At 39.8% G+C, this 26,806-nt stretch overlaps 1 protein-coding gene across 3 annotated transcripts in view; it reads left to right on the forward strand.

The window, feature by feature from the left end:
* Positions 1–8,974: 8,974 nt before the first annotated feature.
* The window catches only part of NSH3 (inosine-uridine preferring nucleoside hydrolase family protein), a 92,568-nt gene continuing 74,736 nt past the window's right edge, over positions 8,975–26,806 (forward strand). For 2 of the 3 annotated variants that reach the window (XM_087675014.1, XM_087675016.1), the window contains exon 1: positions 11,988–12,412. In XM_087675014.1, coding sequence (XP_087531140.1) covers positions 12,167–12,412 — 246 coding nt within the window. In that variant the 5' untranslated portion in view covers positions 11,988–12,166. Of the gene's footprint in view, positions 9,277–11,987; positions 12,413–26,806 lie in introns of those variants that run through there. The other variant, XM_087675015.1, reaches the window with a different exon arrangement.

Raw genomic sequence — 26,806 nt, forward strand, 5'->3', positions numbered from 1 at the left:
TCTGTCGTATCTAAATTTTATATGCAATATCTAATTTAAGTGTTTTAATGTACAGTACAAAATATATAGTGCAGCGTGGTCGTGCGGACGGCATTTTCGCATGGAGCGTATTGACAAAATGTGCTCCACAATGGACTGTAGTGTCATGGTAAGGTTCGAGCAAGAGAGACGGCGACGAGCAACGGATCCAAACACGGTTGTGGATGAGATGGAGTATTTTGGGAACTTGCAAAGTATTATTACGGTGGATTAACGTAGCTTCTCCATGATACTATTCGATGTGCAGTGATTCAAAGTGGTACTTGGAGGAGCTGGAGCAACAGTTCGACGAGGTCCATATGGATTTCTCAAAATAGATTCCGAAAAAAAAATGGACGGATTTGCGCGATACCTTTGTGTTGTCAGTCCATTGTGAATAGGTGCATGGAGTCATTTGCTTGCTAATTGTATTACGACATCGTTTATGTCACAATGGTTAATCACTCTCTTGTACGTGTTTGTGAACAGGTAATCTTCTATCCAAACCCCTGACAACCTCAATGGTGGTATGTTATACCTTCAACTCCCCGAAGTGCGAGAGTATATGATCAAAGCGATGTTCCGAGCATAGATGAAGATAATATGCAAATAGAGGGGTCGATATTGCAAGGGGTGGAGGCCGTCGAAAGCTTGGAGCTAGCACCGACTAACAATGATGGAAATACAGGAGTCCAATAATTTTTTGAGAACGAGGCGGACTCATTCTTTTGTGGTGACATGTCTATAGACCTTCCAGTGTATGCGGAGTTGTGTCAAGAGATTAACATGGGACCATAGGATACTTCATACTTAGAGCATCCACTTACTCAATTAGTTGACCAATCTCTTATAAAGGTACATAAGATATGCATTTTAAGAGAGATTTTTTTAAAATGATTTATATTACTGTGCTTTGTATGATTTAAATTGATTATTCTAATATCATTTTTTATTTGTGCAGGTGACATTTTCAGGATGAGTCGAGGGATGAGCGATGAGGAGTTGCAGGATATCTTCGTACGCATGTCTCCAGACCAGCTCGCGAGATTCAGAGAGATGGCAGACCAGGAGCTGTCTCGTTCTTCGTCAGGGCGCTCTACTAGATCTGCTTCAGCGCGATCGGATGCTTCGACTTCAAGTAGATGATCTCGACGCTCACGACTTGGGCCAGAGGGAGGGAGTGCATCGGGATCAGGGGGATGCTGCTATGGAGACACGGATGTGGTGTCTCCGTCTCGTCGTTCAGCTGGAGTTGCGTCACATCCAGGATTTGTCACACCTGTGGGGACGTCTACTCTAGTTACTCCGCCTTTTGCGCAGCCGTCAGCAGGTGGTACCCCTTTGGGTGGCACCCCTTTGGGTGCCACTCCAAGAGAGATTACCCTTGTCGGTACATCAGATGTAGAGGGATCTCCTAGATATGCCTAGGAGCGTGGACGCAGATGGGAGAGGACCCATCTTAGGCAAACTCTTAGGGGTTATGGATATCTGGTCGATAGTAGGTCAGGAGCCATCATCATGAATGATGAGGGGAGGAGGGTGATGGCTCGCATGAGAGAGTTGTGCCAACAAGTTTTTTGGCACAACGTCCTGGATCATTGGAAGAACATACTGGAGAGGAGCAAGGACTACATAGTAGCATCCTTGCACGAGGAGTTTCCGGTACTAGCCGTAGTAGATAGATTCTCTACGGGCTGGATGATGGATTGCATGCGTGCATACATGTCACATAGACAATTTGACACACGCAAGGCAATCAAGAGTGGGGCTGCAAAGCCCAAGTGGTTAGATGCAGACGACTGGCGCCGACTGAGGTAGGAGGCTACAGATTCTCCAGGACGTTGAAGTCAGCAGCGCGAGGCAGTGAGGGCACGACTCGAGGCCGGAGTGGTCCATCATCTTGGGAGTGGTGGCCGCAGGACATATTTGGAGAACTTTGTAAGTTTTTCTTTTGTTTTGCTTGTTTGTTTTTTTGAAATATTCTTTGTACTGACAATCATGTTTCTAACAGTTAGCATTTTGTTTTCTTTGCAGCACTCCATTACAAATCGCGATCTGATAGGCCTTGAGACTCGATATGTAGAGAGGCACGGTCTCAATGCATTGATCGACCGATTGTATAGACGTGACGGCCCTGTAAGTCACTCATCTTTCTTGTCTGTAGTTACCATGAGATATTTGAATGCATTATTGTATGGTGGATTGATGTGTTGTTTCTTTTTCTGCAGAGTTCGTTCGATGCTCCTTTGCGGCGGGACGAGCTTTCGGGGGACGAGGATTTGTAGCTCGCCCTTGGATCCTTGGAGCTCACACACCTTTATTTTTTAGTCGTCTGATCTATGTAGACATTTTTTATGTATTAGTGATATCCTGTCATGATTATACCAATCGCTTTTTATACGATCATGTATTTATTTCATGTATCAGTTTTATGATTTCAGTATACATTCTTTTTGTTTGCAAGCGCTTTGTATACAGTAGTGCAGAAACTATTTTGTATGGCTCTCATACAACACACAGTGCTATAGCCACAAAATTTTTTTTATCCCTGTTATCGTCGCTATTAGCGTCGCAAATTTAGTGCTCGCGTCGCTACTGCCGTCGCTATGTGCGTCGCAAATTTACTGCTCGCGTCGCTATCAGCGTCACAAATGCAACGCTGATAGCGACGCCAATAGCGACGTTTCTATGGCGCCGTTAATAACGACGCTTTTTGCGACAATGGAGGCAAATTTTGTTGTTTGTATTTTCGTCGCTTTAAACATCAGTATAAGGTCTATATCTTGTAGTGAGATATATATATATATATATATATATATATATATATATATATATATATATATATATATATATATATATATGGAGGGAGGGAGAAAGTGAAGAAACAATGAATTGAGAAAGAGAAGTATATTGTCTGTCATAACATAGATGAAATAGATTGTGGGAGCTTTCACTCAACCATCAAGACCCATGGACCACTTATTACTTCAAGCGTTCCAAGCCTAACACTAATAGCTACCTCTTACATAGCCAATGTGCCATCCATATCTATGGGTGTAGTGAGCTTACCTCCATGCCGATCGAGTTACCTCCTCTCCTGCACACTCCGGTAGCTCCACGATCCAAGTGCAAGCTTCAAGTAAGCTCCATCCTCAAGCTCCACGCTCCAAGCTACGTAGCCGCGAGCAAGAGAAGAGAAGAGAAGAGAAGAGAATAAGAGAGGAGAAGATGGAGAGCTTCTCCTCCCCAGTCCCTCGCCCTCACACACTCACTCCCTCACACTCTCACACTCCCTCTCTCAAGCACAAGCTCAAGCAAGTAATAAGAAGAAGAAGAAGAAGAAGAAGAGGAGAGCCACTTTTGGCCACACACAAGAATGAGCTTCTCATTCACTTTTCAACTTTATGTACAAAACCCTAAATCCCTTTTGGGTGGTCATCCCCTTATCCCCTTTTTTACATGGCCGGCCGTGGCCTAGGCCATTTTTCCCATTATCATTCTATCTTCCTAGCTTCCTTTCCACCGCCCGTCTACATTTACAAATTGCACGGGTGAGAGCCCAACGCTCCTTAAATTAAATCATGATGCGCTTACGCTCTTTTACAAAAGTATTAACTTGTGCTTTTCCTTGTGCGCCTTTTTACCTTATTTAGGACTTTTCTACGCTTCTTATGTTTCTAAATTTTTCTTGGCACGCCTTCGTCTTCTGTTTCACTTTGCCTTGGCCTTTGTCTTCTGCTTTAGCTTTTTTAGATTTTTCACCTTGTTCGTCTAAAGGCTAATATTACCCCCCTCCTAGACGAGTGCCAGTCCCATGGCACTTACCGTCGTAGGTAGCAGGCTTTGGCATGCACTGAAGACGTGGGTGGAAGAGACATCAGTGGTGGTCGCCGTGGAGTGCTGGCGGTGGTGTGGAGGAAGGTCGTTGGGGGCATGTTGGTGGCTTATGTGGCTAGTGGTAGGGTTGTTGGAGGTGGTGGTAGGGCTGTTCTTTGTTGGGGATTGCACTGATGGCTAGCACAAGTGTTGGTTTGTTGGGGATTCTGCACATGACAATTCCTAACGGGCTTGCAGGATGATAAAGGATAAGAATTCAGAGTTGGGTGTCGATGAAGAGCGAACGACACTTTCGTTGGAGTCTTCAATACTTGCAATTGAAAACCTCTCATAGGTGATCTCTCCCTAGGGGTAGTGCTAGTCTTCCCTATCATGCACAAGACATAGTTCAATTAGTTTGGGAGATACGTCGAACTCTAAGCAAGATGAGAGTATTGTCCTACACTTGAGGACCTAAACAGTGTATATATTTCGATCCATATATTATATGAGTGCTCATGCATACTTAGATATTACGTAGTTAGAAGACCGCGGGCAGGTTTCTCGTAACAATGTAAGCGTATGACTAATTTTTAGCCCTCTTAAGGAGTCGATGTAATGGTACCCATAAAAAAAGCAAAGTGCATACCATTACCATAATCATGGATATGTTATCGTTCCAATATATACACACACAGGTGGACTACATCTTGAGTAGACAAAAGCTATCCATTTGAGTAGACATACATCTCCATAAAGCTATCCATTTGAGTATACATCTCTTTCTCTTTTTCTCCCTCTCTCTCCCTCTCCCTCTCTTTCTCTCTCATTTTCTCTCCCTCTCACAATATATCCTAACACTCTCCAAAAGCAAAAGGGAGAGGGAGAGAGAAAATGCACTCTCCCTCCCTCTCCCTCTCTTTCTCTTTCTCTCCCTCTCTCATTTCCTCCCCCCCCCTCTCCCTCTCTTTCTCTTTCTCTCTCTCTCTCCGTCTCTGTCTCCGTCTCCCTCTCTCTCATTTCCTCTCCTCAATAAGCAAAAGAGAAAGTGATTTAAACCTTAAACAAGCAAAAGGGAGAGGAAGAGAGAGAATGCACTCTCCCTCTCTTTCTCTTTCTCTCCCTCTCTCATTTCCTCCCCCTTCCTCTCCCTCTCCCTCTCTTTCTCTCTCATTTCCTCGCCTAAACAAGCAAAAGAGAAAGTGATTTAAACCTTAAACAAGTAAAAGAAGGAGAGAGGGAGACTCACTGATGAAATATGGCGAGTGTGGGGCGGCTCCTCTTTGCGATGAAGGCTCCTCCTCTCCTTTGCGAACAACGGCGGCAGCAGCGGCAAGTCTTCTTCCTCTCCTTCTCTCACGACGGTCGCTCTCTCCCTTGCTCTCGCTCTCAAAACACAAAACACAAAAACGTGAAATAAAGCCGCGCTCGGTTTCGGCCCGTTTTTTTCCCTGTGGACCGTCGCTATTTGCGTCGGTAAAAAAATAGCGACGCCGCTACCCGCCGTCGCTATAAGCTCAAATCCTTGTACTCTCTCTCTCTCTCTCTCTCTCTCTCCCCTCCCATCCTCTCTCTATTGTTTTCTATATTCCTTCTCTCGCTTTGTTTCTCTATCTCTCTCTCCCTCCATCCATCTTTCTATTTCTCCCTCTTTCAATGCCTCCCTCCCTCCCTCTATCTCTCTTTATCTCTCCCTCTCTTTGTTTCTCTCTCCCTCCCTCTCTCTCTTTGTTTCCCTCCCCTTTCTTTTTCTCTCTTTCCTTCTCTCTTTTTTTCATAAAGTCCTCTCTCTCTCCCTTTCTCTCTTCCTCTCTCTCCCCTCTTCTCTCTATTTCTCTCTCTCCCTCCCTCTCTCCCTTTCTCTCAATGCATCTCTCCACAAATAAAAATAAAGAGAGAAAATAAGAAAATAAAAAACAAAGAAATGAGAGACCATGTACTAACCTCAAAGGCTCAAAGATGAAACCCATCATGCCTCTCTCCTTCTTCTTTACCTCCATAACTTTCCTTCCTTTTCTCCTTTGCACCCCTCTCTCCTTCTTCTTCACCTTCATGGCTTCCCTCCCTTTTCTCCTTTGCACCCCTCTCTTTCTTCTTCAGGGATGGCAACGAGGCAACAATAATGGTAGAGGTGGTGGTGAGTTCCCCCCCCCTCTCTCTCTCTCTCTCTCTCTCTCTCTCTCTCTCTCTCTCTCTCTCTCTCTCTCTCTCTCTCTCTCCTTTGAGCTCTCATACTCTCTCTTTTGTTCTCGTTCATAACTAGTCTATAAAAATGCCGCCTCAAGTTTTCGATGCTTTTCTTTTCTCGGTCTACTGTCAATATTTGTGTTGCAATGTGGGTCACTATTCTACATCGCTAATTTACGTCAGAAAATAGGCATCGCTATTGGCCCATCTCCTTGTAGTGAATGTTGGACTCCTCCTTAAAATTACATAATTGATATGTGCCATACACACACACACACTAGATTCTAGGACTAAACAATGTTTTCTTAACTAGTTACATAATCTCTTAATTTCATGGTATACATATTGAACATTATGTTTGAAATTCACCATTGAGAGGATTGATATAAAGTGTGCTAAAGTGATCAAACCAAAGCTTGTGGCTAATATACAACTTATGACAATAAATAGTAACTATGGCTTGGTCTTTATGTAGACAACAACTATGATGAGTACACTAACTTGTTATGTTGCGAGCATGCTCCAACCTTGGGAAGTCCACCTTATAGAACACATAAGATACCACATGAGTTCAAAAGAAAGGGTATTATACTTAGTAAAATTTACAAGATTATATTTATAAAAATGGATTTTTAATTATTTTAAAAAAATTTAAGTTTAGTTAAGTAAAATGGGTCATTTTTGAATATTCTTTGAACGCATATTATATAGATGATTTCTTAAAGGTGGACCGCTATGGGACTCCAACTTGCTGATGAAAAGCACCTCAATGTGCAATAACACCAATGAAAAGTGCCTTAATATACAAGAGCGTGGGCTATAGATGCACGATAGTAGGGCACTTTTAATTTGAAAAAATTTTAAAACCTTTCATGAGCTTACCATTTTCAAGTCTTATAAAATCACATTTTTTTTCTAATTTTAAGTTCCAAGAATCTAGAAAATTTGTATCCCAAAAGTGGTATTAAGTTGCATGTGTAATTACTTGGATTGTAGCCTCAAAGGTATGATCAAAATTAGCATATAGATGTTACTGATTTTTTGAGTATGAAGGCCTCTATTTTTAATTATATGCATATCTAACATATAGTAGCATATACATTTAGCTTTTCAAATGAAAGTTAAGCATATACCATGATGTATGGGCGTAAATGGACAAAAGGAAAAGCTAAGCATGCGACGTGATTTGGTAGGCATAAAATAAAAGTATGGAAGCATTATTTTACTTGAAATTTATGTCTAGATATGTTATGATTATCGATGTAGTAAATTTAAATAAGTGATTTGATTATATCTTATGTGGATTTTTTATTTGTGATCATTTGATGGCACGGTCATCACTTGTATGTGTGAACATGTAGTATTGGTCACATCATGCTAGGTGGATGATCGGAGCATTAATGTGTTTTGTGGTATTGGTGGGTAGATAATTAGATCGGAGATTGGAGAAATTTATAGCTTATTAAGGAAGTGTTAGACGAAGTGTAGATAATTGTTTTGAAATGTATTGCCTATGTACTTAATGTGCAAGACATTTTATATGATAGTATGCTTTTTAATCCTAAGGTTAGGCATTATCATTTAGTTGAGCTCCAAACATATTGTTTAGGATTTTAAATATTATAAGGATTTTAGAAAAAGAGGATCTTTCATGGAAAGAGCACAAAACAAGGATATAATATTCTATTTTGGGTACAAGATCAATAACACCAATAATACATGCACTCAAGCGAGCCCTCTCAATGTATAGGGGGAATATTGCATCTAGTTTGTATTATGCCTCACTTTTTACGTTTGTTTCTATTCTCCCCATGTGTATCGTTTCAATTTTGTGCAATAGAGTTATCAATTTGTAGTTTACTATTCAATTTCAACATGAAGATAAAAGTTGCATGTATATCTAACCTTGTATAATAATATAGAAAGTACAATGTTAGAGCTTTCGAATTCACCAAGTTGAGCAATTAGCTACTTAAAAGGAATGTGGATATTAGGTGCATGAGGGGCACGTTTGCTCTCAACATTCCCAACCTAGCAATAGTTAGAGATGAAAGACCTTATAATTAAAGCTTACATTCTAAACGGCTCATGGACTTTGTGTAATCTCAATGGATATCTTATATAATTAAGCATATATTTATCATATTTCTAGATAGCACTATAGAAAGAAAAACAATATAAGGTTATACAAAATCTCTTTTGCGATATGAAGAAATATAAAACCTAAGTGAATCCCGAGTAGGCATTAAGACATATGTGTAAGATGACCATACATGGGACCTAGTACACAATCTTTTAATTGGAAATTCGAGTCTATAGGTAAAATTCCAATTTTCGAAGGATATTCAGCTTGTGTACAAGGAGTCTGTAGTAGGACCGACCATTCTCGGAGTATGAACGTCGTTCAAGGAAGGCTTAAAGTTCAAAGACCAGAAGACAAGTAGAATGGAAGAAGAAAATGTGGGACACGGGGAGCGGTGTGGTGAAGATTCTAACTCTAAGATTCGGATCGTCGCGGGCCCCACCCCAATTCAAAATGATTCATTGAAGAAGGACCGCGTCGCCGGTCGGTATTCTTGCCTGAAGGCTGAGTGGCAGTGAGGCTATGTTTTGTGTCGGCTAGTACGTTGGCATTATAGTGTGAATACGTATACATACATACATACATACATATATATATATATATATATACATAATCGTGTGCCGCGTGTGTGAACGTAAGGAGGACTACGAGTCACCAGGAGAGGGGATCGTGCTAGATTTCGAAAAGTTCGAACGCAAAAAAACAAAAACAAAAAGAAAGCAATTCCTAACGACGAAGGGAAATAAGCTCAAGAAAAAGCTAGCAAACGTGAATTATCTTGTTAATTAATAATTGCTTTAGTTTCTGTTATTTCTTCTTCAATATGTGATTGAATGCATGGGGTAATGAAGCCGGAGGGCCAGACTCTTTCTCTCTCTGTGTCTGTAGCCGCAGCTAGCAGTTCTTCCTGAGTATCATCCCACCCTCATCCAATAATGATGCTGGTAAGGCGGCCATCGACAAAGGTCCCAGGGGGAAGCTGCAGTGTGGTTCTCTTCTGCCTGCGCAGCATGATGATGGTGGTGCAGGTGGTGATGGTGATGAAGCAGCAGAATAGCGTCGTCGCAAGACGTCGTCCCACGCAAATCCTGCTAGACACTGATGTGGGTCCCGACGATCTCCTTGCCATCCTCTACCTTCTCAAGCAAGACCCCTCGCTCATCAATCTCAAGGTCCCTCTCAATCCAATTTCACTGCTTTTCTCCGCGCGTGTCCTCCGTGTTTGTTTTTCCTCCCTCAAGGATGTCAAATCTGTGTGCGTGTGTGTGTGTGTGACTCACTCAAGAGTCAAGACATTATTTTGGTAATGTGATTTTCAGACTTTCCTAATTTAAGCAAGTCTACTCTATCATACTCAATTCTTCCCCTCTCGGCTAGCATTGCCCAGTTTCCAAGGAGTTTCCTCTCCCTGCCGGTCCCTGATGCCCCTTTACAATTAGCTCCCCTTCATTGCAAGGACCGCATTTTTAGCTCCTCATACAAAGTCTAAAAATTAGTTTGGTTACACACCGAATGGCGTACGTCCCCACTCACTTTTGGAAGGGGAGCCTTGCCCGCCTAATTTGTGAAGTGATGAACAAGGGTGCACCTTTCACATTTGCAACCAATCAAAAAATTTATAAATATAATAATTTTTATTTTTTGTAAATTATATCAATTTAAAATGAAAATGCATTATGTCCACATCTACACCCAATTTCAAAAATTTGCATGCCCACACTCTAGGGACAAGGGTCGGCCAACATCTACCATTTGGTGTGTAACCAACCTTAGCATAGAGAAACAACTTATAGAAGCAAAGTCTCATGTTTGGTCTACTATATGACTTATTTACATTCAAGAATATACTAGGAGGAGGTCTCGTACATTTTGTATATGTATCACTTTAAAATATCTATCATATAAAACGTAAAGAAAAAGATATTAGGGTTTAAAAATACCTATTGTACAAAAGTAAAGAAAAAGATAATAGAGCACCTTCATGTGGGGGATTTTAAACAACCTCGTAAAATTGATGAAAATGAATGGTATGTTTTTTACAAATTGTGGATTAGCTTCCCAAGAGTTAATAAATTTCTAATTTGCTAGTCACCAAACTCACAAATGTTCACACACACACACACACATGAGTACCTATCCAATCACAAAATGTTCTTTGCAAGAAAACAATAACAAGAGTTAAAAACAATATTAAATTCTAAATCCTAAATTATAGCAAAGAAGAAGAACAAAGAGAGAAATGAGCTGCTATACTTCTAACCCAAAATGATTTCTACAAGAAGACAGCAATAAGAGTTAGAACTAGCATCAAGCTCTAAACCCTAACAATAGAAAAGAGAAACCATACACATATACACACACATACATATATCTATGTTTCTTAACCAAAATGATTTCCGCAAGAAGACATCAAAAAGAGCTACCCATATCAACCCTACTAAAAAACATCATAAAAGAGAAAATGCAAGGAGAGATGTGCATCTATGTTTTGTCCAAAATCTACAACTACACAAAGAAGAAATTGTAGGAGTGAGTAGAAAGATCAAAACTCTAATTAATCTTATTACAGAGCTTGGATAGTTGCAAAAATTCGCCAAAATAGAGAAGAGAAGAAAAAGAGTTTGATATTCAATTTTTGGGTCAAACTAATTTCGTGGGAGGAAAAACAAGTGAAATTGAAAAACAGTGAAAGGCGATGGGGACTATGAGATAGAGATTCTCAAAACTTGTGCACTAGTCATTCCATCTTTTTAAAATCTCCCAATACTTAAAAAAAAAATAAAAAAACCAAGATTTGGAGAGAGAAGTTTCACCCTCCATGGATTTCGACATCTTGCTTCCCTACTGGACTATCCAAAAGACCCACCGCTTAGGCCAGAATTTTTTTAAGAGTCTAAAAAGAGTCCATTTTTTCCTAATGATATGGAGAAAGTAGCTAGTTAGAAGGAATCTTGAAATTGGGTACATTTGCTCTCAATATTCCCAAACTAGCAATATTTAGAGATTAAAGACCTTATTAGAACTTATGTATGTCGAGCCTCATAGATGTTGTATAATCTCAAATAATATCTTATAATTTAAATATACATTTATCACATTTTTTAGTCATGTCTAGCACTATAGAAAGACAGACAACATAAGTTTATACATAATCTCTTTTATGATCTAAAGAAATATGAAACCCAAGTGAATCCTGAATATGCATTAAAACTTTTACATTAGATGACCATATATATAGTGCACGTTCTTTTAAATGGAGATTCGGGTCTATTGGTATATCTCAATTTTCTAAGAATACACATTTTGAATACAAGGAGCCTGGAGGACCATTCTCACACGATGGACTTACTGAGCTTTATGCAGGCTAGGCTAGGCTTGCACGTCCCTCGTGTTTTTGCTTTCTCGTGCGTCTCTTAAGATTCGGAAAGTCTCTTCTCTTGGTCAATGGTCCCTACTCAAATGATTGAATAAGGATCGCGACCTTTGGCTTAGGCTTATGTTTTGTGTCTGCTGGTATGCGTGCGACGTGCGTGTGTGTATGCGCCTGTAGGCTTACTAAACTATCGTATAGTAATTAATTACTTGTACGCTGCGTGTGTGACGGCGAAAGAAGCGGAGATCGCGTTGGATTTCCAAAAGTTCAAAGGCCAAGCTCAAAGAAAGTCGTTGCTGATGGCGGAGAAACGTAAATTTTCCAACTTCCAAGTACGCACAAAAAAGCTTGCCAATAAAGTCAATAATGCAGCTCGGCTATTTGGAGACGTCCATCGTAATTTTATTTATTTTTGGATTGGTTAGCAGTTTATTTGTTTTTATCATCTTTGCCTCGCGAGTCGCTTCTGTTTCTTCTTTATTATTATGTGATTATTATATGTGATTATTCGAATGCATGGGTTTACGAAGTTGGAGGGCGAGACACGAGAGGCTCCCTCCCTCCCTCCCTCTCTCTCTCTCTCTCTCTCTCTCTCTCTCTCAGAGGGGTAGGTCGAGCTAGCAGTCTCTGCACGAATATCGCAAGGATAGCACTCCTATTAATCCTGAGCTGATCATCCTGCTGCAATTATGATGATGTTAAGGCTGCCATCAAAGGTTCGAGGGGGAAGCTGCAGTGTGGTTCTCTTCTGCCTGCGCACCATGATGATGATGATGATGATGGTGGTGGTGATGCTGATCATGATGAAGCAGATTAATAGCGTCGTCGCAGGACATCGTCCCACGCAAATCCTACTCGACACTGATGTGGATGCCGACGATCTCTTTGCCATCCTCTACCTTCTCAAGCAAGACCCCTCGCTTATCAATCTCAAGGTCCCTCTCAATCCAATCACTGCCTGTATTTGCTTTTTCTGTACTGCGTGTTCTTCCAACAAGACGTAAAATGTGCAGTGTGTGTTGTGTCATCCTGAAGGATGCCAAATCTCTGTGTGTGTGATTCAATCAGACGTTATATATTTTGGTTATATGATTTGCAGACTTTCAGTTAAGTCAGTCTACTCGTGTATACTCGATTCTTCCTCTCTCAGGCATCATTGTCCAGCTTCCAAGCAGTTTCCCACACTGGCAGTCACGGATAGACCTTAGTTACAATTAGCTGACACCCCAATCGATCCCAAGGGCCATCGTTTTAGCTCCAGATACACATTCAGAAAACTAACATACAGAAACAATTTGTAGGAGACTTTGCAAGTCCCGTATTATTCTTTAGTATTGGACGTATTTTATATGTTTGGGAATACTACTGGGAGGTCGTCCCTTGCGTTATGTAAGATATACTGCTTCAAAACACCTTTCCTATATGCGCAAGGCTCATTTACAACCAGCACCACCACCCATCCTCATGTCTGCAACGCAATAGAAAGACATCAACATTTCAAGGGGGAGAGGAGAACTGTATGTGCACAATACAAGAATGTCATGTGAAGGAAGAAATAGCCCACACATTATTATAACCACCGCTTCTGAGTGAAGACGGCCAGGAATGGCGAAAGGTGGGAGGATTGAGCACGCTATATTTATTGCGCAAGCTTGGCCTTTCTAGATGTCATCACTGATTCAGATTTGGGCAAACCGGTATTCTTCTGAGATTGCATTGCAGAAATGCTTGTGTCAGCACAAGAATGTATTTCATGCTGCCGAGGCATCATCACAGGAATGCTTCCACTATGCATGCTGCAGGCGTGTCAAAAGAAGAATACATCCCAATATTAGAACATTCATTGTGGACATCTGTAACGCAACACGGTTTGGTAAGATAGCCGTCACTAAAAGCAGAGGATTGCTGACGCCCGAAGCTTTCTAGCAGCCTGATAAATCATGATGTGACTCGTGAGGCCATAGAAGCTGACAAAGATAAGGGCTGTTACTGCCATCATTAGCGTGTTCCTCGTTTTGGCTGCGCCCTGGACGGATCTGGTTCATGCAATAGGCAGGCTGCATATTGATTCTTCCCTGAACTGCAGTCTGCCATATAACTCAATATGTGTCAGGTACACAAATTTCAAAAGGAGACCAGACCACGCGAAGTCTCGGCTCTCGAGTCTCGACTCTCTACCTGCCGAAGAGTACTGGCAAGTTGGCAATCTGCAAGGCGCCTTTCTGTCCTTCCAGGGCACATGCTTGATGCGACTCGCCAGTACCTATGAAAACGTTATCTAATTGTAAAATATATGGCTGAGAAGCGGCTCATCTTCCTGTGCCGTGTGCACAGTGCTCCAAATAAATCTTTTTCCCAAAAGTTGCAGAACCTTCGGGTGGGTAGGAAGATAAGAGGGTTTTTTCTCAAATTTTAGAGGTTTTTGTGGGAAAATTACACTAAAATGTTCCAAGATTTGTAGATTTTTCCACCTTCAAATTTTATTTTTAAAAGTAAATTTTAACATTTGAAGGTGGGACTACACTACACCTAGGTTTCTTTCAAGCATCGAGTGTGCAACTCTCTTTTGACTCTACATATTCATTTTACAAAATAGAAAATGCCTCTCGATAAATAGCTCGTTAATGTCCTTTCCTAGCTAGTCAAGGGATGCCATTAAGAAACCAACCAATTTCATCAACCTTTTCGTGCATTTAAAAAACTACGATTTTTAGAGGAGCAAACTATTGAATCAATGCAACAAATGTTTTTTGGGTGTCCAAGGCATGGTGAGAATAGGATTTAATAATGACTCTCACATACCTTATAAATTTTAAAGGTGCCTACCAAACAACTCCTAATCAAGGCCGATAAAAAAGAATCAAAGTTGAGAGTTAGTATTGCTTTTAGAGCAGGACAACATCCCTTTATTAGTTCGATCATGTGCATCAGCTCCTAGTTGATAATTTTAATACTACTTTAATGCTTCTTTGCAAAATAGAATCCTAATCAAGGCCTTGTGCGATGAGACCCAAAGAAAATGCAATTGTCATTCATGTTTGTATGCTTTCTTGCTTGCATCATAGAGTTTAAGAAAAAAGAATTCACATTGTTGAATAGAAATAAGTTGTGCTCTAGTTCACAAAAATTTCGCAAATAGGGGTTTTTAAAATAGTCTTAAATGCAAGTGATATAAATGTTTTACATGGAATGAATCCTTGGGTATTAAAGGGAACCTTATATTAGATATGCTTAATATCCCACTCTCTTAAGGTGCTACCAATGATCCATGGTGTTCAAAATAGGCCCCCATTATGACGAGAAGCTATGTGTGAGCACAAACATTAGGTGGGTCCTGATTTGTATATCAGATGAGGGCTATGTGATTAAATGGCAAAAAGATGATGTTTTTCGGGAGTTATGATTCCTCAAAATGCAGATCTTCTATGAGCTTGGAAAGGAAGAAACGTAGATGCACTGTGTATGTTAATTACAAGCTATTTTGACAATGTTTTGATCTTGATTTAGTACACAACCAAAGCATTAGAGACTTGAAATGTATTGAGGAGCCAGTATGAAACACAAAATCAAACAAGGATTCAAAATTTAGAGAATCAACTAGTAGCAGAAAAGTTTGCTGAAGGAGAGAGGCAATTGAAGCATTTATCACTCGGATCAAGAATCTACATGACTAGATGGCTAGCATTAGAATACAAAAGACTAGTGAGGAGCTAGCTCGAAGGTGTCTTCAAGTTTATCCACAAAAGTTTAATGGATTGGGCACTGTTCTAAACACTCAAGTGAAATCCCAAGCTTTGACGTTTGAGAAATTTTGTACACTACTAATAGAGGAGTTAAGGCTATAAGCCCAATAAGGTAGTAGCAATGGAGATGCTACATTCTTTGTCAATGCAAAAGACAAAGGTGGTTCCTTTACCAATGGTGACAAAAAGAATAAAGGGTGGTAAAAAAAAAAGTTTCAAGGAGAGTGTTTCTATTGCAAGAAGAAATGACATATAATTGCAAATTGTCATGTCAAGAAGGCAGATGAAAAAAATAGCACCATAAAGACTAAAGAAAAGAAGACAACTAATACGGTTGAAGTAGAGTTGGGGTTATTCATGGCGACCATTGAGGAAGTGTGCTCCTCGTATAATAAATATCTAACACTGACTCATGGATATTGGATAGTGGCGCCTCCTGTCACATGACCAACAAGAAAGGTCTATATAGTCCTATGAAGCCTTGGTAAGAATCCATCACCGTAACAGTTGGAAATGATGCAAAATGCCCTGTTGTAAATGGTAAACTTAAGAATCTTTCAAACGTGTTGTATGTTTCAGAGATTAAGAGAAATCTACTACTAGTTGCTTCTATAACTGATATTGGCCATGAAGTGAGATTCACTAAGAGGGATGTAGAAATTATTGACACTACTAGCAAAGTTATTGCCAAAGGAGAAAGGAGAAATAACGTGTATGAGCTAAGTGCTCTTACAGCCATCGCTGATATGGGCACAAGTAAACATCAACATGAAATATTTGGTCACATTGGTTTTGCGGTGTTGAAGGAGATGCACAAGCAAGGTATGGTTGATTATCTACCTAATTGAAATAAAAAAACCATGTGAAGTTTATATGATAGGTAAGCAACAAAGAAAGGCATTTCCACAAGAAAGCAAGAAAAGAGCGAAGACTCCTCTAGATTTGGTGCATATTGACTTGTGTTGTAAAATACCTATAAAAGCATTAGGAGGATCTTCTTATTTTATGTTGATCATCGACAACTATAGTAGGAAGATGTGGGTGTAGTTCATTCATGATAAGGCTCAAGCTTTTGATAAGTTTAAAAAATGATTGAAACTTATTGAGAATGAAACAAAACAAAGTGCAAAGAAGTTTAGAACAAATGGTCGTGGTGAGTTCAACTCAAAGGAGTTTGAAAACTTTTGCAAGAGCAAAGGGATTAAGCATTAATTAATGACACTTTATACACCTCAGCAAAAATGTTGAAATCAAAGTTATACAAAGACTCTGAAGGACAAAGCTCCTCATGAGGCCTATTCTGGTAAGAAACCACTTGTCTCACATTTTAAAACTTTTGAACACTATATTAGGGAGTTTGAAAATTTTCATATACTTTGGAAATTTATAGGATGGTCAATATTTGGTCACATGGTCAAATTGTTACCCCCTTCCTTGAAGGTGAAACTTTTTCTAAATACTATATAGATGATAGTACCAAGTTCTATCTTCAAAAAATGGATTAAGATTTAGCCATATGGTCAAGTCTTTATTTCAAATCTAAGAGTAGAACTTGGGAGATTTTCGAATTCTCTAATATAGTATTTTTGGATGTCAATGTTATGCACATGTTTCAAAGAATAAGGAAAACAAGTTAGATCCAAAAAGCATAAAATGTATCTTCTTGGGTTATAATGATAAGCAAAAGGCTTACAAATTGTATGACCAAGAGGCAAAGAAGATCATAACGAGCTGTGATGTGGTATTCAAGGAGCACCCACATATAGTAAAGGAGGAGAATATAGATTTTTTCACTTTATTATTAAGCAAGTAGTCTACTATGAATCTATCCCAAGAGCTATCCCTACTCTCAAGGAGAAGAAAGCATCATCAGAAAAAAGTTCACCAATCTGTAATCATGCCACCGAAAAAGCCATTGTCGTGATGGGTGAAGGAGCTCTATGATCATAGTAATCCTATGCCTATTACAATTGAGGAAAAGACAAATGGACCAAGGAGGTCTTTGAGAGCAAAGGAGCAAAGAAAGGCTTATGCTCACATAGTCAATATGGCCTTGATGGCTAAGCTTATGAGAAAAGTAAAGAAGCAAGCAGACTTGAAAGAAACACTTGCTGATCTAGAATGTAGAGCATCTATGTAAGTTGAGTATGATAGCATAATGAAGAATGATACTTGGGAGTTAGTGGATCGGCAAAAAAAGAGGAAGATTATTGGCACCAAGTAAGTCTAAAAGGTAAAGTGTAAGGCTGATGGGAGCTTAGGAAAGTACAAAGCCAGGTTCGTTGTATAAGGATTTTCATAGGTTGAAGGATTCGATTTTCAAGAATAATTTGCTCCAATGGCTAGAATGACCACTATTTACACAGTACTTGCAATGGCTACTTATAAGAAGTGACCAATTACCAAATGGATATCAAAATGAATGGTGACCTCAAGGAGGAGATGTATGTAGCTCAACCACTAGGGTTTGAGAACCCCCCATTCTGAGAACAAAGTTTGTAAGATGAAGAAGGCATTGTGTGGGCTAAAACAAATCCCTAGAGCATGGTACCAACGGATAGATCAATTCTTTCTAGGTTTAAATTTCAAAAGATGTGCCTCAAATGCTGACTTGTATGTTTACAGGGATAGTAAAAAGTCTATAGCGATTGTCCATATGTGGACAACCTTCTTATTACAGGTGATTATAAAGATATGATCCATTAGACTTGAAAGGCTTTGAGCTTTGAGTTTGAAATGACAGACTTGGGCTTGTTGCACTATTGTTTAGGGATTGAAGTCTCTGGTAAAATTTTCATCTCTCAAAAGAAGCATGCATGGGAGATCTTGAAAGCATTTGACATGATTGAGTGTAAGGAGATAGCTACACCTATGGAGGTCAATGTGAAGTTATCTATTGAGGATACATCAGTACTAGTGGACATTGGGAGGTACAAGAGGTTGGTTTGTAGCCTCATCTACTTGAATAACACCATGTCAGATATCAATTTTGTTATTGGTGTTTTGAGTAGGTTCTCAAACAAACCACGAGAAAGTCATTGGAAAACTAGGATGCGGTGTCATGGGATTCTTTGCCCATGGTCTAAACATAAAACTTTTATCCTTTACATATATCACTTAGTCACTTGTAATCTAGACATGTTGCATGGAGACTTGCCTAGTGCAATAAATTTTAAAAACCTAAGTCCACTAGCATATGGCATGGTGGAATAAAGATGGGGGCTTTGTGCCTTAAAATGCAATAAATGTATCATGAGTCCTTGACAAGATGATTGATCTTGGTTACTTACTCTTAACCTTCCTTGTATTGCTTATATAAAGTTGTTTGACAAGTTTTGCAAGTCATGCTACATATGATCATGGACAATCATATGGCTTGGATGAGGCCCTGACTACATATGTTAGTGATAAAGTTACTTTAAAAACATGACTCACAAGTTCATTAGAAATAAGAATCACTTAAGTTCAAGAAGTTTACTATGTTTGTAAGCATAGGACATTGTATATGCCTTATGTGATTTATATGCAACAAGAATTTGGCAAGAGAGTAAAGATGTAAACAAGGAGAGCCAGCCCAAATTTCGGGGTTGAATAAGGGTGCAGGCTGGGAGAAAATGATCTGGAAGATTCGAATCTTGTATGTGCTATACAAAGTGGAGTTTTACCATGCAACTCAAGCTTGGGAATAAAGGAGCGGAGGAACCTTCATTTCTTGCCAATTAAGTAGTGCTTTTATTTATGCAATAGCAGAGAAAGAACAGTATTTGTGGCTGTCCAAACAAGGCAAGAACTGTGTATTTAAAGGGCAGCAGCCCATACAGAGGGGAGCTCTATTAGGAGTCTTGAGAAAAGGACTAGGCCTGACCTGTGTATTCCTCTATATGCTGAGTTTGATCTCCCATGTCAAGAGAGACATTAAATTCATTCTCTTGAGTCATTTAAGAGTTGAATAGGGACTGCTATTGATCTTTCAATCCTGAAATCTGAAGGGCTGAAGTTCATCTACTTGCTTTATTGATTAATCTTGATACAAAGGACTCATTCTTGCACTTAGAAGCGTACTACAATCTACCATTGTGGAAGCCTGAAGAGAGGAGTGTCAAGGAGCCTTCTTGACTTATTTATGTAAAGAAAGTGGGCTGAATATTTCAGCCCAAACAAAGAATTGTGGGCAGCAGCACTTATCCTTCTCTTCTTGATGATTCATGATCAACCATTGGTCTTACTTGACATTGATACGCTTAATGCAAATTGATTGCATAAGCATTGTGGAAGGGGTATCAAGAGAGAATCTTGATTGTTCTATGTACATGCATGAGCTGAAATAAGAAGCCAATAATAGGGCTGACAAGGGCAACATGATTTCCTTCTTCTCTCCTACTCCTACAAGCCTATTGCAAGCTACCTTTTGCTGGATATATGCTCCTGATTATAGGGCTGTTTTTGTATGCGCCTGATTATAGGGCTGTTTTTGCTGGATATATGCTCCTGATTATAGGGCTATTTTTGTACTGCATCAAAGTGTCTTCTTGGAAGGTAGAAGCCTTGTATATGGGCTGAAATAGGCAGCCTACATAGTGAATTTGTGGACAGCGGGTCCTTTTTCTTCTCTTTTGCTTCTTATGATATGATAGACACTTATATTTGGAGGTTTTATGCACATCGTGTTAGGGGAAGTTTATGCTTTTATCAGAGGTGAATTCCAAAAGATATTTGGGCTGATTTGGGTTGATATCTTCAGCCATATTCAGAGATTTAGCTATAGTAGAATTCTTTTAAATCATTTCTTGCTCTACAAAAGACATCTTGTCAAATTTTATGTGCCCTTATGGCAGGGCAATGTTTGTAGACCATTCAAAGATGCTTTGAGTTGAATAAGAGGAACTTTATATCTTAATTTCTTGGCTGTGGTATCTTGTCTTAACAGGATCTCTATTTGAAGCCCTCTTGAAGCAAGTCTCTTTGCTCTACAAACCTTGTAATTGACTCATAAGCTTTTGTTCCTTTTAGTCTACATTGAATGTAACCATGCAAAGTTGATTCATGCTATGACATCATGTATGAATGATGGGAAGCAGAGTTGTTTATAATACATGATAGCATATTGTACTTGATTTCATAATTTGTGATTGCTCTTACAATCAAGAAAAACAAGCTTAATTTGAGTTAGAACTTATGAGGTATTACTCTTGTGATCTTTGCTAAGAACATGCAGTTGGAAGCTCTGTTAACATCTTCAAGGACTTGGCTTGAAACCTTCAACTCTTCTCTTATCTCTACCATCTCCGGAGTCTAAGCTCTTGAACCCTCATACATTCTTCTCTCTCTAACCCCTATGATTGACCATGAAGTACCTCTTGAACCTTTAAACATTCACTGTAATCTACTTATCTCTTGAAGACGCATCTCCAACTATCTTGTCCAGTTTTCTTGCCAAACCCCTGTGGTGACCTTCAACCCTACGTGCTGCGATAGCGGATGCTCAGATTCTTGAAGAGAACTCTTGACTATGGTATCACATACATTTTCGGAAGTGCTCTTATGGGGAACTATGACTCAGATTATTGGGCAGGTGACAGTGATTCTAGGAAATCAGTTTTTGGATATTTTTCTCTCTTTAAGTTCACGAATTTTTTCTTGGATCAGTAAAAAGCAATGGACTATGGTATTGTCTTCTTACTGAAGCAAAGTACAAGGCACCTTGCTTTGCTGTACGTGTAACAATATGGTTAAGAAGGATTCTATGGCATATGGGAGTACAAGATGAAGATCCAATAGTACTAAGATGTGACAATCAGAGTTGTATCACCATTGCTAAAACTCCAGTTTCTCATATACACACCAAATATATTAAGATCTAATATCACCATGTACATGACTTGATTGAGCATGGGATAGTAGAGCTACAACGGAGGAGAATGGACTAGATATCTTCATCAAAACTCTTACAAAGAATCTCCTTTGAATTCATTTTTGGAGAGTCAGCATTGGGCGAAGAATGTAGTTCACTTGTGGATGTGGACATTGAGGGGGATGCTAGATATGCTCAATACTTCGCCCTCGTAAGGTGCCACTAATGATCCACAATACTCAAAGTTGTAAGGCTTCCATTATGAGGAGAAACCATGTGTGAGCACAAATATCCGTTGGGTCTTAACTTGTATATCAGATGAGGTCTATGTGACCGAATAGCAAAAAGGTGATCTTTGTGGATCTAGCCTTTGGGTTAGATAGAGTAGTTGTGCTAGTAGCAACTCAAGGTACAATGCATTGAGTTGCAGGATATGGAAGTTATCAGGGACCCCTATTTTGGGATCCAAGGGCCGCGAAAGCAGTACCTAGCTGGGGAGTCTCAATGCCCTTGGCCCGACGGTAAAAAGATTATTCTTTGGAATATTCTCTAGCCAACTAAGGAAGGTTTATAATCTGGTAAGACTTGTCAACCAGACTACCTTCTCGGGCTATAAAAGAAAGACCCTCTAAAGTCTTCATCAATCTATCTGTCACCTAATAAGAGTTCTTCCAACTACCCTAAGCTCTTCGCCTATCATCGTTTCGGATCACCATCTAAACTTCATAGTGGAAGCGCATGGGTGGAAAGAGCCATCTTTGCATCGGTTCGTTTGAAATTAAAGGAGTCTCTATTCTTCTCATATTTGCTCACATCCAAATGGGTCCGTCAGAATGCTCTTGACATGGAAAATTGCATCTAGTGCTATGCTTAATAAGTTGGATTCTACTCTCATGATTTAGGTCAATGATGTATCCAAGGATGCTACTATCCTAACTATGCTTTCATCACTACCTTACTAGATGGAGATATGTATAATTGTTTTACCTATCCATTACATGATCCAATTTAGATATCCTTGTGAGAGGTGATATACCTCATGAGTGTGACCATTTCATAAATATATCCTAGGGCGAATAGTTATGGTCTCTCTTATTAGTCTCTACATAGCCTTTGCCATGAATAGGAAGAGAAGTGAAGTTAAAGGGCACTTAGATCTCCTATGACACCATTAACATGCATTTAGCCTTGGACAAAAGAGTATGCCCTTAGTTTTCTTTGAGCTTTCTAAACGTGTAGAACTGAAATAATTATGCCATTTGTTTTGAGATCATTAGAGGCGTACCCTCATAAAAATTAAAGTTGTTTTTTAGGATACTATGCTCTCAAAAGAGGCAGGCTCAAGTAGGATTGATTGTATCTTGGCATCACTGAAGAAAGCTTGAGATGTTGCCTAGGATCTTGTAATTAGTTTCCAATTTGGTAATTGGTCTCAATTGTGCGTTCTACAGTTTGTTTGTGTTACCCTTGGAAACAAGGCAAATAATCTCTTGGGCAACCTCTCTGGTATAACTCTAGAGACCATGATCTTTTGAAAAGCTTGCCCCTCAATGATCTCCCAATAAGCCTACAACTATTCCTAATTGAAACCATTTTATTTCTCATGAACTCCATAAGGTGCCAAAAGTGTTATTCTAATAGCCTATCCCACCCGGGTTAAGTACGGCTTGTAGTACTCTTTTGCATACCAAAATAAGAGGATTGATGCTTCTTTCATGATATCCCCATTAATCATACAAATCTTCATGAGATGGTGTACTTTAGTGGGGTTTGCACTGATTTCTTTGAGTTTAACTAATCAAAAAGTTTCTCATATCATTGTTAAAAAAAAGGAGCGAATTTTATGATTTGAGGAGGCCAATCCTTGGTAATTCGAGTGTGCAATTAGTTGCGTGACCGTTATACTATTTGTAACAATTCTCATAATGTTCTTTTCCACTTTCTTCTTAGTGTCCTCAAATATAGGGGTCTTGTTTTGTATCTAATTAGAGTAGTAGACTCGTAGTTGAGAGTTTGTGGCCACCTAAGTTGCTTCTAGGTTGTCTTTGCCATAGGACCGTCGATCTTCCTTAGTTGTCTGAGATGCCACCTCAATGATCTCACACTTGCCATCCCTTTTTGTCTCTTACATGAGTCTAGATGGAAGCTATTACATGATTTGTACTTACTATAGAGCTCACACTTATGAACTACTATGATAAATGGCAGGTTATCTTTTGCCTATATGGCAATGATGTGCTACCTTGTTTCTAGTATTGTGGTAGCCCTCAAAAAGTATGGGAGAAAGTGCGAGGGGTCCTAGTATGGTCAGACTTGCCTTGTAGGACACATGGCCTCTTCTTATCTAACAAGGTTTTAAACTAAATACCATCGTGATCCCTCTCCATGTGCACCCAACTTGCTAATCGAGCGACCATGGTGACCTACTAAACCTGTGACGGTGACGTCTAAGGTTCTAGAACCTGCTGGAGAGGCAAGGCCTTCAAGCTGGCGATTCTGCGTGTGTGCTGGTCCCAATGAGGAAGCTCGTATCTCTTGCATCTTAGCTTCATAGATCAACTGCCACCCCTGGCCTGACTACTCATCATCCTCTTGCATTTAAATGTGCGTGCGAGCTTGTGCAACGCCGGAGTGTAAAGAAATGCTAGAGCAAGCAAAGTGCGATGCAAAATGTACGACAACAGTAGCTTAGATGATAATGAATGTGTGTGGTACAACTAGGGTCTCAAACCTCCGTGTCTAGAGGATCGGGGATTAGGTGAATTGAGAGTGGTGCTGGAGGCGCTGAGAAGAGCTCCGTGCATGTCGCACTTGAGACGGATCCTGAAACGCAGCAGCAACAGTAATCTAGCAATATAGATGATGCCATGCCGACTGCAATGGAGTGGACCCAAAGGTCCTCATGGCAGCAAAAGCACAAGTATATTGGTTGAGATGGCAGCTCCACAAACAACAGCAAAGGAGGAATGAGGTCATCAACTGGCTGTCCATGACCAACAGCAAAAATGCAAGCCGTAGATGAAGAAATGTCGATGGCAGCAGGTCATTTAGCTGAGCGAAGGGTAGGTAGTGATATCAACAGCTGGTATGACCTCCACGAATGCTGGTCACTGAAGCAGTAGGCTGAGGGCCAGACCTTTTGTTGTATCACAGAGATATGCTCGAAATACTGCACAATCTCCATACCGAGAGATAAGAGAGAAGACCAAGGTTGCTCATCTCAAAACTGGAGCTAAGCTATGCCTTAATACGTGCAGTAGTAGATGTTTTTGAGCCCGTGATCAACAGATCATCAACATACTTGAATACTGACCCCTTTGGAGTAGAGCAATTCCATGAAATTGGATCATAATGCGAAGATATTGAAGCCGTGAGAATTGAGAAATTCATCCAATCTATGGAAACAATATCTAGGAGCTTGGTTGAGTCCATAACAAAGAGCTTTTAGCAAGTGGAGGACCTTCTCTTCTTGGCTTGCCATGAACGGAAAAACTCGGCGCGTGAGCCACATAGTTTTCCTCATATAGATAGCCACTTAGGAGGTACTCTTGGCATCCATTTGATAGATTGGCCAACTAAAGTGGTCAATGCAAGTACGAAATGGAAGCGCACGGTAGAAGTAAAGATCCCCCCATAGTTATAGTACCATAGTTTTGGTGAAACCTTTGCAGCATGAGGTCATATGCCTTACATTTATCTCAAGCTATATCAGCTTCCAGATTAGTATGAAAATTTCAATTTGTTTCAATGACTTTCTTGTGACTTCGACAATCCACCAATATCCAAGTCCCATTCATGTCAATATCTTCAAGCTCCTTTTCCTTGACAAATCAACCTTTCGTGATGCTTAAGGGCCTCTTGCCAACTTCTTGATTTTCAATGGGTGATGTAATTTGTAATGAAGAATAATACAAGGCAGTAGATGTGAGCTTAGCAAATCTTTTAAGATTATGTGGGATAGGATCTAGAGGAAGAATATTCGAATCCCAACATGGTTTGCTAGTACCCTTCAAGTAATGAGTCCTAAGGAGGTGGTTTAAGAGTAGAAGTCCAGGAAGGTCATGGGCCAATACTCAGAAGACACAATTGTTAGTAGTAGACCTAGAAGAAGAACAAAGATTAAAAAGTGTAGACATGCATTTACACAATGTCCCTCTCATAAAAAACCACATCTCCGAGTCTCTCAATAAATGCTACCAAGAGGTGGAGAAAATCACAAGCTGTATATCCTCCAATTTAGGAAGGTGCTTTGTGACTATGGTAAACCCTAGTTACTATGTACAAAGTCTATTTAAAGGATTGTCTTAAACTTGTGATTTTGAAAAATAAAATGCATTCTTTGTCTCTTTAGATGTAGATAGCTATTTTAATGCTACTTTGTGATGATGAGAAAGATGTGTTGTATAACTTTTTGTTGAACCCACATGAATGTTTTTTCCAAAAAGGTGTGGCTAATTATATTACTCAAAACAATTTTAGAAAGTACATGTGCCCAATAGTATACTTGGAGCTGCCTAAAGTTCAAGAAACACCCACATATTCAAGCCTCTCATAGACCTTGCACATAAGATACTTTGGTTTTAAAGAAAGTTGAACTGCAAAGCTCATGAGAGCTTAACCAAGCCCTTTTGGATGCACATGGTGGTAAGGAAGAATGGTGAATGTCGCTACTATTGGGCACATCTATGTCCTTTTCGAATCCTCTAAAGATGTTTGATAAATAAGAAGGTGACATGTGGCATGGTTATTGCAATCACTTTTCACCTCAACTGTGAACACAAAAATTCACCATGGTTAGAAGGGAGGGCATAGTTCAACTAGAGCTACTAGAGCTAGTATACCACATCAGAAAGAAAAGTACCGTCCACCTGCATTGTGAAAAGCATCCCATGGTCACCATAGGTGAGAATGGACTGATACCTAAGCTCCTATCAGTGCCGAGACTCAACCTATATAGCTAATCAGAGTAGCCATGGAGTAAGTGCATGATGGAGCTTCACGAGAATTGCACATATCTAAGAGGCTCTCATCAGTCAACATCATTTTGGAGCGTGCCTTTAAGATGTGCCACCTTGGTAGGCTCCCAATTATCTCCCAAACCTTTAATCATGATGTAATAGGCTCTAGTACCTGGCAATTGCGTAAGGTCTCAACACCTACCATAGCATAAGAACCTACATCGATCACATGCATTTGCCTCATATAGAGGGACTAGGGCCAAAATGGAAAAAGAAGATAAAGGCTTAAGGGCTACTTTACATAGGCACAACATTTACTAGATATGAGAACATAGGGAGGCCTTTCGTTATACGTGCCTATGTAAAGTATTACATTTTTGAAAATCACAACATTTACTAGATATGAGAACATCTAGAGCTCTGCTAGAATCACGTATAACGAGAGGCTCTTGCTATTGAAACTTATCTGGTTGATGCCTTTAAGATGTGCCACCTTGGAAGGCTCCTAATGATCTCCCAAACATTTGATCATGATGCCATAGACTCTAGATCTACCACATCACAAGAACTTGCCTTGATGATGAAGATTGTATCATACACTTTTGTCTCATGGAGTAAATGGCAGTTGTGGCTAATCGATTGCCAATAAAAGGCCCCCCAAGATATGCACCCCAAGCCAGGTTCAACTCAATAGGGTAGTTGACAGACTCCTCTCCACACTAGTTGGCTGCCTTGCAAGACCAATGGCAATCCTTTGGAGACTGGAGTCTCCAAGCA

The sequence above is a fragment of the Lygodium microphyllum genome, chromosome 3, assembly GCF_053477565.2.
Source record: "Lygodium microphyllum isolate KBCC chromosome 3, Lygodium_microphyllum_v1.1.10, whole genome shotgun sequence".
NCBI classification, from domain to species: Eukaryota; Viridiplantae; Streptophyta; class Polypodiopsida; order Schizaeales; family Lygodiaceae; genus Lygodium; species Lygodium microphyllum.